This window comes from Aedes albopictus, chromosome 2 (assembly GCF_035046485.1).
Source record: "Aedes albopictus strain Foshan chromosome 2, AalbF5, whole genome shotgun sequence".
Lineage (NCBI taxonomy): Eukaryota > Metazoa > Arthropoda > Insecta > Diptera > Culicidae > Aedes > Aedes albopictus.
Genome location: NC_085137.1, coordinates 86,636,824 through 86,648,873, shown reverse-complemented (window position 1 = coordinate 86,648,873; position 12,050 = coordinate 86,636,824). Strand labels below are relative to the sequence as shown.

General features: G+C 40.1%; 1 protein-coding gene across 1 annotated transcript in view; it reads left to right on the top strand.

Moving 5' to 3' along the window:
- The window catches only part of LOC109427874 (serine/threonine-protein phosphatase 1 regulatory subunit 10), a 30,383-nt gene that overhangs the window by 514 nt on the left and 17,819 nt on the right, over positions 1–12,050 (top strand). Inside the window, exons 2-5 of the mRNA XM_062850030.1 lie at positions 635–846; positions 926–1,023; positions 1,098–1,372; positions 9,435–11,015. Coding sequence (XP_062706014.1) covers positions 844–846; positions 926–1,023; positions 1,098–1,372; positions 9,435–11,015 — 1,957 coding nt within the window. The 5' untranslated portion in view covers positions 635–843. The remainder of the gene's footprint in view (positions 1–634; positions 847–925; positions 1,024–1,097; positions 1,373–9,434; positions 11,016–12,050) is intronic.

Here is a 12,050-nt window from a genome sequence, read left to right as displayed (position 1 = left end):
GAGTTCTAGTTAAGTTTTGCAAATTATAAACAGTGAATGATAGAAAGTAAGCTTGTTTCGAAGGTTTTACGGGTTTCGGGGGATTTCCGAGAGGACTGGCTCAAATTTTCACTGAGTGACCTTGAAAACGGGCCCCAGGGCGTAGTACTCTAGGTAGAAATACACGACTTCCCTGAAAGCATGAAAGACATCCCTGTGGTAAATCCACTTTGACAGACGTCAACGGTCTTACTCGTGTTGAGTTGAAAGCTTCATTCAATTTCCGGTTATCAGCTGACACCTCCACTCGTTCGAGTGAAGACGCGAGAAACTTGTTTCCATTTTCTCATTCTAAATACGCTCGTTTCTTAAGTTATTTGAAAAAAAAAGACCCGTAGAAGTTTAACATCTAGTGTAATAAGTAAACCATTTCTTTAGAGTTGAATAGAATAATAAGGATTAAGAAGTTTTACAAGTTTCATGTGGAAATTATTTTTTTATAAGTCAAAGTTAGATGAAAGTGAAGCCATTGGTAAACATGGTGACGGTTGTTGTAAAATTACCATAAAACCTTCGAAAATCAGCTAGTTTGAAAGTGTAAATACTCAGTGAAAAGTTATACTAAAAATACAAAAATCTGTTTACTACTGTTTAGTTGTGAGCTGCGAAAAATAAGACGCAAAATGTTTCATGAATGAAGAAGAACAGTAAGAAGAAACCCAACGCGTGAACAGGAAACGAGAAGAGTTCGACAGTGACAGTGACAGCCGGAGGTGCGCACGTCAAACGACGAATGACATTAGATTGCATACAAGCTCTGCAGTAACATTTGTAAGGCTTCCGGATTTTTTGCACTCGATCAAAATGGTGAGAATCGTTCCGTAGCAAGTTATGTGCAAAGTTGTTTTATTTGTGTTAATTAAATGTTTTCTATTCGTTTCAACAGCCACGGATAGACCCCCTCAAGCTTTTGGTGTGCCTCAGTGTACTTTTGGCTCCGAACGGTGGCATCCGTAGTGCTAACGAAGTCAAACGCCTTGCCAAGTGAGTATTTTCCTCCACACAAGCGTGGTTGTGCTCAGATCCTTACAAATGTCTTCGTTTAATTTTCTCGACAGCTTGATGGCGAAGTTCTCCAAGAAACTTGTATCCAAGTGTATCTACATACAAATTTTGAAATGCACCGAAACGGAACTGCTGGGTCAGTTTATGGCTGCCGGTGGGTGGTCTTTGGTGCACATGTGGCTGGGCGACGGAATCACCACCAAGAACTGGCCCCTGATTCAGGAGCTGCTGGAATTGCTGCTGTGCTGTCCGGTGGATGTGGAACGGCTCAAGAGCAACACCGCTCCGAAGCTGGTCAAAACCCTGTCCAAGGATAGCACCCACGAGGGTAAGTGTATTTTTTACTTATTTTGATTTCAACGACGAACAGGTTTTGTTCCGAAAGGTTAATAATGTTTATCAAAAATGAAAAGGTAACACTGCATTTGTCTCATTGAGCGACACATTTTTATTTGTATCCGCATTGGAAAAGTGGTGAAATTCTATAATCACCATTATTGTATGCAAAATTTCAAGCGATTGCCCGATTTGCACGCAAGTTGCACGAGGTTTATTAGAGTTCATTGGATGAATGCGTTCATTACACATACCCGCATCTGAAAACAATGTTTATGTTCATTCTTGCTAACAATTCAAGCAAAATTTAACGAAATGGCTCATCTATCTAAACGTCGATCATCTTTTAACAACCTTCCGTTAGAGACAAAATCCAAACCAACGCTAGATGCCTTCAAACGATCGCTATAGATAATACCTACAGAAAATTGTTAACTACTTAAGTATATTGTTCCAATAGTACTTCAAACATGTTTGTTTCCTTGACCTCTCCCAAACATTAAATGTAACAGGTTTGCGTAATTGATTAAATAAACTATTAAAATTAACAACCTATCCAATCGGCTGATTAGTATCTTGTTGTAGGTGAATTTAGTTTATCTAAATCTTTTGAACCGACTAATCCGTTAACGGAAGTTCGGAGTTGGTGCTATTCGACATCCAAACCGCCTGGAGACCAACCGGAATGAACTGAGGAGGGCATGGCAACAATCGTAGAAAGAAGGAACTTTTCATTCGCACCACCGCGATATCTGTTGAAATTATGTTTCATAACAAACTCGGAAATCAACACAAAAACAGAAATAGAGTTGCTAATTTTCAATGAGCATGGTGGTGTAGGGTGACCAGTTTGTCGAATTAAAAGTTTACCCCGGATTATTCGACAACAGTCGGTGTCGTATTAGCGGGGTAATACGGTATAAAATTATCTTAACACCGCCTAAGAAACCAATAAATTTATAAAATGTCCCCAAGTTTAAATGGCATCCTTAATTTAAGTACTAGTTTATCATTGATCAAGCATCAGATACTCTCGTATATCCTTTGGTAACGGCAACTGAAAGTGGTCCTATTAATTTGTCGCTTTGTAAATATATCAGATTCTGTAACTTTTGATGTAATGGACAGAACTCAATCAATTAAATACAATTCAAAATTCACGTAACTCGTAACACGTAACACGTAACTTACATCGTCAAACTTGGCCATTTTGTATAAAAATGACTGGTGGTTTTATTGGTGCTCATTCTGCGAAAGGAGTGACGTGACAAAAGTCGGAGTCGTATATCGAGGTGAGGAATCGCGACTCGAATGAAGTGACTCTCCATTTGATTTACACGGCGAGTTACTTCATTTGAGTTGAGATTTGTCGCCCCGATGTACGACTCCGACTTTTGTCACGTCACTGCATTCGCAGAATGAGCACAATTATTTGGTCCGACACTGTATGTCACCACTGGGACAAAACCTACTTCTCAGCTTCTAAGAGCACTTTCACAGTTTATTGCCTGAGAGCTTAAAATTATCATTTGTGACAGGCTCGGTGGTCTAGTGGATACCGCTTCTGATTCGTAAGCAGAAGGTCCTGGTAATATCAGGGCCGCCCCTTTGCTCCTACTTTCTCCCTCCTCTCTACATATATAACTCATGTTCATAGCCATCGCTAGAACAGAAACGAAAAATTCGTTTTCCTTCCTTCCAACTTTCCTAGCACAGTGTCAAGCTATCATATAACGCCTACGAGTTATGCAATCAAGCCAAATCTAGCGTAACATTTGAAAAGGGCCTATCTGCAAAATGTGAACAAATCCGATTTTTCACTATTCCTATCAATATCTACCTAAGCTATCCCATAACACCTTAATCAATGTGAAAAGAGCTATTTTAACCGTATTTTGAATAAATTTTAAAAGGGCCTATCTGAAATTGAATAATCTTTTAGGACCTAACTGCATTCAAAAGGTCCTAACTGATAATTACCTTTCAAATCAGATAGGCCCTTTTGTAAATTTTGATTATTTTTCATATTTTCCAATAGTTTTTAGTAGTTCTTTAACTTTCCTTAAATTATAGATGAAAATAAATCCAAAATATTTCAAATTAGCTAAAATTAAGAAAAAATAAAAGTGCCTAACTGAAACTTTCCCTTCAAATCAGATAGGCCCTTTTGTAAATTTGGGTTATTTTTCATGTTTTCCAATAATTTTGAGTAGCTCTTTAACTTTCCTTAAATTATTGATAATTTTAACCCAAAATAAATAAAATTAGCTAAAAATAAGGAAAAAATAAAAGGGTCTAACTGAAATTGCCGACGATAAAAGGGCCTAACTCATTTTGAGATCGTAAAAGGGCCTATCTGCCGTTCATGTTCAAAATACATTATTTATGGAATTTTTGCTATAGTATGATGCAAATAATGCACAGAACCATAAAGTAGATTCCCATACGTGTCAATAGATGGAATAAAACACCTAAAAAAGTCTTTCGTTTTTAAATAGGATTAACTAATTTGGGAGGTAATCTTTTCATGCGATTTTCTCAATGTTTACGTTTTGCAGATAGGCCCTTTTCAAATGTTACGCTAGAAATGTGCCTCATTATCTTCAGAATAATAAATAAATACATTAATCTATCATCTTACGCCTGGCATCCACGCATCAATGTGTGAACCCATTGCCAACCACGTCCCACCGACAAGCCGACATACAAACGATTGCAATCATCACTTCCTTCTTCCCCGCATTGACCTGCAACGTGACGTGGCAGGCGCCTTTGGCGCCTAAAAATAAAAGATCGCCAACATTCACACACTGAAGATGCCTGCTTAGTCCCCGGCAGATATTTTATTGATTCCTTGTGTGTGTTGCTGGTCTGGCGATACTGGAGTACACTCTGAAAAGTTTTCACGTCCAATTTACATGAAAACATTGGCAGTTTTCGTCCACCTAACTTTTCATGTAACAATGACCTGACTAGCATGTGGCGGCTCTCACAAATGAGGAACTCACGGTTACATGATTGTCATGTGAACTTTACGGCGATGGTACGGTGCCTTGTTTGAATGTTTTTTGCTGATTTCATTCAAACAATCTAGAAAAAAGCCACATTATTTTTGCTATCCTTCAATAATGTAATTCATTATATTATATTACACGTAAAAACTGCAAAAATTCGGTAAAACAAATAATGCACTGATTCCTTTGTTGACATCGTTCATGCTTCAGCTCCAAGCGTCGACTGAGTTGGTGCTCCAAGTAGGTATGTCCGATGGCTTCACTTTATTTCTAAGAACAAATAACAGTTAATAAGAAGAATCTTTTTCAAAATATTAATTTTTGAATTGTGTGTATGATTTATTATCTATTGCATACCTTTTAATTTCGATTTTTACCGAGAAAATCAAATCAACGAGTAGCAAAACTAGTAGGTAAACAATGATGACCGCCATGTTGTGTACTAACTTTCTGCAGGCACTCAATTTTTCACACATGATAATCATGTAACTGATACCTGAAATCGAGGTGACTCTGACGTGGCTCTATGTAAGAGTCACATGAATCATGTAAGAAGGGCAAAGTGAGTGCAAGATGGCGTCCACGTGATTTTTCATGTAGATTGGACGTGAAAACTTTTCAGAGTGTAGTATCTACGGGCGATTTATCAAGCTCAATCTCAAGCTGTGATAGATTCAGCTCAATCGGGTAAAATTCGAGCTGGCGCAAACTAGATAAAGTTTGTATAGGATTTTTAGTCAGTCCAAATAGGGTGACTTGACCGGTAGGTTTGTTATGTTCGTCATTCATGGGGGGTCAAATTGCCAGAAACTTGGTCATATAATTCAGCTTCGTTGAGAAGGAGTTAAGGCCTAATCTGCCCTCGGACGCATAAATGTCACATGTTACAATAGAAAACCCCGAGAAAAACACATTTGAAGTTTCAAAATAAAGTTTGACTATTGTCGCATTTGATTGACTTCAACGCAATTGAACTATCGAAACATGTATAGGTAAATTCATATGTTGATAAAATATGTCAAAAATACTAATCAATGACTTTTGACATAAAAACCTCAAAACATGCGACATTTATGCGTCCGACTCTAAGTTCAACAGCTTTCAACATACAATAGATGCGTAGTGGCATCTATTCCATCTGAAACAGGTGCGATCTGCAAAAAAAGCACGTGCTTTAGAGTTGAAGTTCAGACCACTACATCTTAGAGTCTTCTCGTGGTTTAGTGGTAACACGCCTGTCTAGTGAGTAGGAGTCGTGAGTTCGAGTCTCACCGAGAGAGCAAGTAACTTCTTCGTACCAATAGCGCAGAAAACAGACATGTAAACTTGAAAAAAAATCTCGAATGGGTGTAAAGAATCAGTTTGTTTAGCTCCACCTAGCAGCATGTTGCTATTTATAGTCAGTGGTGAAGTATATGTATATTTGAATAAGTTTCATATAGACCAGTAACAGCGGTTGTGCTACTTTTCCCCGAATGCCGTTTCTTCGAACGCCGATTCCTCGAATGACCCCTTTTTCCAGAACAACTTCTTCTTTATGGCTCTACGTCCCCACTGGGACTTAGCCTGCCTCGCTTCAACTTAGTGTTCTTTTGAGCACTTCCACAGTTATTAATTGAAGGGCTTTCTTTGCCTGCCATTGCATGAATTTGTATATTGTGAGGCAAGGACAATGATACACTATGCCCAGGGAGTCGAAAAAATTTTCCCGACTAGATCGGGAATCGAACCCGCCGTCTCCGGATTGGCGATCCATAGCCTTAACCACTAGGCTAACTGGAGACCCCAGAACAACACCCTTCTTTATTATTTCCGTTCTCGGCCGTTCTTTCAAGTTCCATTGCTTCTCAGGCCTGCTGAAACACTGCTGAATGAAGAATGGTTATATGACTCCTTCTTTCCATTGCTGCTTTTTTTTCTAGAACCAAATTGACCCTAACGACTTCTCAAATAGTGGTCGGTTTGTTTTTTAACAACCAGTATCATGAACATTTTTTGAGGAAACGGGTCATTCGGGGAACTGACTTTCGGAAAACCGGCCATTCGTGGAAAAGTAGCACATGCTTGACAGGAGCATGAGAATTTTTCGGAAATATCTTCACCACCGTGTTGCCAATTGTGTCGCAGATTACGGTGGTATCACATTTCCCGGAATGACACATTTCACGGAATGTCATTTGTCGGAGTGACATTTCCCGAAGAGAGACATTTTCGCGGAATGATGCTGGATCATAAGGCTGAAGTATGTTGAACGAAGTACAGCAGAACGAGCGTGTCAATAGGCCGAATAGGTCATTATAGGTCAAATGACTGTTGTGGTGGTTTGCGGTTATCTTCTTGTCAATCCTCAGCCTACATGATTAGCTTCAAACTACCACATCTTTTGGTGTTCTTGTTTTTCCAAGGTGCACAAAACACGAGTACTTACATAGCATAATCAAACCATTCAACTAGGTTGCAAAAGTGCCCAATGCTCGTCTTTAGAATTAGAGTCATTCAATTCAATGACCTAACACTAGGGTGGCCCACACTTCAAGGATGTTTTCGATCACTTGGCAACCGTTTGACTCATTTGTCCATAACTCAGTTCAGAAGCATAATATTGAAATGTGGTGTTCGGCAAACTTGTAGATTAGTGTTTTTCCTATAATTATCACCAAGGACGCAATATTCTAACTAATATTCATGGCGTAAAACTAAAAACTAAACTAAACGATCGAATTTTTGTTGGTCTTGAAATGCCAAGTCTTACCTCCCGAATTGAGTGTAGAGTTAGCAAACGTTAGAATACACGTAGACTCAGTGTACCAGTTATGGCTATAGCACCTCAAATTCGCCATAGTCGATTTTCATCCTTTAAAGATACAAACCAACAAGAAAAATTTCGTGAACAACAGATCACGTTCACAAAAGATGATTGCAATTATTCAAATTTCACAATTTGCCCAAATTATGATAGAAATAAATCATTTTCCTTAACTTTTCGGCTTCCTTGCACCATATTTCGCCATAGTGTAACAGTTATGGCAAACCCCGTAAGGAATGCATGTAAATAGTGCGAAGTGGAACCCAAAATTAACAAATGTGTCCATAACTGGTACAGGGTCCCTATCATTGGCACACGCCTTAATGAATACTAAAAGTAATTTTTGGCTCCGTTTCTATACTTTTCCTGTAAAATATGACAACTATTCAATCATTTGTCATATCGATGACATTCGTCGGTCTTCTTCTTATTTTTGTAGAAATAGTTTGTCTTAGGTAGTGCGATAACTGGTGCAGGCACCCTAAATAAAAATTAAAAAAAAAAATGCCTCCTGAATCAGTTGTTTTGGACTCCCAGAAGCTACGTTCAAAATTTGAGCCAGGCCCGTGCACAGAAGTGGCGCCAAGGGAGGGGTTTTTCTCTATTTTGGCAAAAGGCGGAGGGGCGCCTAGTGTATGAAGCGTCGGTAATGGGAGGGGTTTAACACCCAAGCCCCCCCTTGTGCACGGGCTTGATTTGAGCACAATTAAACGCTTACAGCGCCACCTAGCGGCCAAAATCGAAAACTTAATATTTCTGCATGCATTTTGCCAAGTTTTCCCATACATACTTCAAGCTTGTTGAGCGCCCCCTTAGGCTTAATCATTTTTGCTCAAATTTTGAACGTAGTTTCTGGGGTGTCCAAAACAGCTGAGGATAACAACTCAATGGGTAAGACTTGGCATTTTTCGAAATTCTCGTTTTTCATATAATACCTCATTTCGTGAATCTGGTCATTCCGGGAAATGTTATTTTACGAGTAAAGAGATGAACCAGCCAAGGGCTGAAAGTCTCATTAATAAAGACAAATCAGTCAATCAATCAATCAATCAATCAAATGTCACTACGGGAAATGACGCTCCGAGAAGTGGCATGCAATTCTTATTTGAAGCTTATTACAAACAAGTGAGCAAGAACAGAATAATAACAGGCGCCGTCCACGAATTACGTAACGCTCTAGGTGGAGTGGGGAGTATGGCCGAGCGTTACGGTCCATTCAAAAGTTTTCGGAGTTTTATATAATAAAGCGTTACGGAAGGAGGAGGAGGGGTTGAAAAATGTCGATTTTAGCGTTAAGTAATAAATGCATGCTGCCAAATGCACTGTTGTTTGAAGCTTGCTTCTTGATAACTGGCACTGAGGAAGATTACAAGTGGTAGTCGAAATACGCGTATCTGTCAAAGGATAAGCAACATAGGGCGAAATTAAAAGGTACGAAACTGATTACACTCATTCGAAGAGGGTATTCTGCTAGAGGGTTCGAAAAGTCGGTACAAGAACAAACTTTACTGTTTGATGGTGCTCCTGCAGCGAAATTAAACTTTTTTTTTTGTTTTTGTGGAGATTCCACCTGTTTAAACTTCTGCGCGAAAATTAGGTGAGTGGATTTTTCTCGCGTGGGCCCACAGATATGAAAACAGAGCGCGTACTGGAGAATGTTTTACACTGTGTTGTTAGGTACACATTTGGCGATAATTTTGCAGTGGAAACAAACGTTTATTATGCACCTACGCTTTAAATAAGCCTAATAAATTTGTTGCGCCGAAATCTATAAATCTCCGCAATGGGCAATAAGGTATTCTGTACACAATCCTTACACTGCGACATTGCCATTAGGGGTCGTTCATAAACCACGTAGACTTTAAGGGGGGGAGGGGTCCAGCCAAATTCTACGCTCCATACAAATTTTAAAATTTTTGTATGGACAAAAGTCTACGAGGAGGGAGTAGGGGTCTGAGATCGCCAAATTTTGGCCTACGTGGTTTATGAACAGCCCCTTATGGATCTAGGGTGCCTAACCACGCAGGTGACTGATATGTTGGGCATTTTTCCGCTATAACTTAGTCAATTTCAAACCAATCGATTTGAATTTTTGTTCTCGGCTAGATACTACTAACTCACGGCGTACAAAAAAACGTGTGTCATAATTATAACTTCACAAGATATTCTACAATTATTCAATTCATAACTTTACCAAATCTTATCATTTATTTTATTTTCTATTTATTCCACAGGAGTTCGCCTGCTTGCATCGAAACTTGTGGAACAATGGCTCAAGATTGCTCGCAACGACATTCGGGCCGGAAATCAACAACAGCAATCATCGTCCCAGTCACCGTCGTTGGTTGCCCAGCCGTCCGCCTCGGATGACAAGTCCCCCAACCCGGAGCAACATCAAGAACAGCAGATCACCATGCAGGAAGAGGTTGTGGATGCACCGCACGAGGAGGTTCTGGACGAAACCGTTGTCGAAGAAGATGAAGAAATCGTACCGGAAGTTGATCCTTTGGCAACTTCCAGCACGGAGCAGATTGAAAATGGCTCGGTAGAGGAAGATTCCGAAGATAAACCGGAAGAAGAGGATGTGGAAGAGACGAAGAAAGCTTTCAATGATGCAGTGGCGGAAAGCAGCAACAAGAAAACTCCGCTGTTGTTTAAAATCACGATGAAAAATGGTAAACAAGTGTTGGCTAAGGTTGAATCTCCTACTAAGAAAAGTGCTTCGTCTGGTGTAGAAGATGAAGAAGAAAGCGAAAAGGTCGAAGAAGATGATAGCAAAGATGAAGTGAAAGATGAAACTGTGGCAGATAAAGATACGACAATCACAGAGGAAAGTGTGGCAGAGGTTGAGGAAACTGACTCAACGGAATCTGTGAACAAAAGTGATTCGGATAACGCTGTAAAGGATGAAAAGAAAGACAAAAGTGATGTGGATAAAGAAAAGAGTAAAGATCGAAGAAAAAGTAGCGATAAAGAGCGAAGCAAAGAATCTAAAGATAAAAGCTCCTCTAAAGATAAAGATAGGCACCGGGATAAGGATAGGGACAAGAAATCTAGCAGTAGTGGTCATAGGTCGTCATTGTCCAAGTCATCTTCATCGTCGTCATCTTCTAAACATAACAGCAGTAATAGTAGCAGCAGTAAGAGCAAATCGTCAAGCACAAGTTCTAGCAGCAAGAGCTCGAGTTCAAGCTCTAGTTCGAAAGACAAGGATAAGCACAACAGCAGCAGTAGTAGTAGCAGCAGCAGCAAGCATCATCACAAAAGTTCGTCGTCTTCCAAATCATCCAGCAGCAGCTCCAAGAGCAGCAGCAGTTCAAGTGACAAACATCGAGAACATAAAGATAAAGACAAGTCTAGTCATTCGAGCAAGGACAATGACCCAAAACTGTCCTCGCCAACTAGCAATAAATTGGACAAAACATCTAAAAAGTCGAAAGAAGGTGCCGACGAACGGGTAGCATCGGAGGACAGCAAGCAATCGCCAGTCCACAGCAACAAGAAGGCTTCGATCTCCATTGAAGTTCGTAACACTGAGCATCGGCCCAAGACGGTGAAAACGTTCAACTCTCAGTTCCGCTCGCATGGCCTGATCGAGGAAGCTCCTCCTCCGCCGTCCCGTAAAGGTCTGAAGAAACCGGCGGTCACTACCCCGACGGCGGTGATAGGTTCGACCGCTACCGGAACAGTCCACAATCACAGCAAGCGGCCATCGCCTCCCCCATCGTCCAAGGAAGGACCTCCAGAGAAGAAGGCCCGCGAAGAACCGGCGGAACGACCCGGTGCAATAAAGTTGATTCCACCGAAAAGGCAACGTAAGTATCCGGGGATACACCTCGCTATTCATGGGAGTTTTTTTGAGTCTCGTTTCAGATCACGGCCGGAAGTGTGCATTTTCGCCGATGGTGTGACAATAATGGCAGTATACCGAAAGGAGGTGCGGGATGAAGTGGGGGTTATGTGGGCGAAATGTGCTCAGTTTGTGTTAGTTGTGCTAAACCGTATGCATATGTACTTGATAGGTGCGCTTTGTTTCGGAAAAATGTAAACAGTATTTTGAAAATGTTCTTCCAAATTTCGCCAGAGAGCTAACTCAATTGGCCTGTGGAGTTTGTTAGATATTTTCAAAAATGAGTTACTTTTGCTGGAGTCCGGCCACTACTTTTATATTGTTATCGAAATCATACTCAATGCTCGTTTGTTGGAATACGTTGGGAAGGAGTTCCTCCTTAGGTGGCATCACATCTCTCGGAATGCAGTTTTCCGGAGTGACATTCCCGGAATGTACCGTTTTTCGGAATGCCATTTCCCGGAAAGAGGGAAATATATCGTTCCGGAAAGTGTGTCGTCCCAGGAAAGTCACTTCGGAAAGTGTCATTCCGGGAAATGTGATAACACCTTTTCTATAAGTTTGGAATGGTTAAATTTTGATACTTAAGCACTAAATAATTGACGTAAACGTTATTTTTGGATAAATGTGATATTCGTGATACTTAAATGATTTACTGAAAAACTAGACAAACGAGAGGTCTGTTGAGCAAATCAAAATGAGTTAATTCCTTTTTAATTATATTCCAACGAAAATTTGCAACAGTTGAGTTCGAATAACTTGTACAAATAGCGGCATGATTTCAACAAAAAATCCTCAAATCTTGATACTGTTTTTGTGAAAGCATTGCTGTTAAGTAGATCATTATCAAATACGGATTTGAATGGCTGCCGTACTCAAGGACAACGTGGGATTTCGCCGAGATGGAAGACTTGCCAAGCCGAACAACGATGAGTAAGATATTTTATTAATAGTTTAATTATAACACCACAAACCGAAAACAAAAATGTGAAAAGAGCGC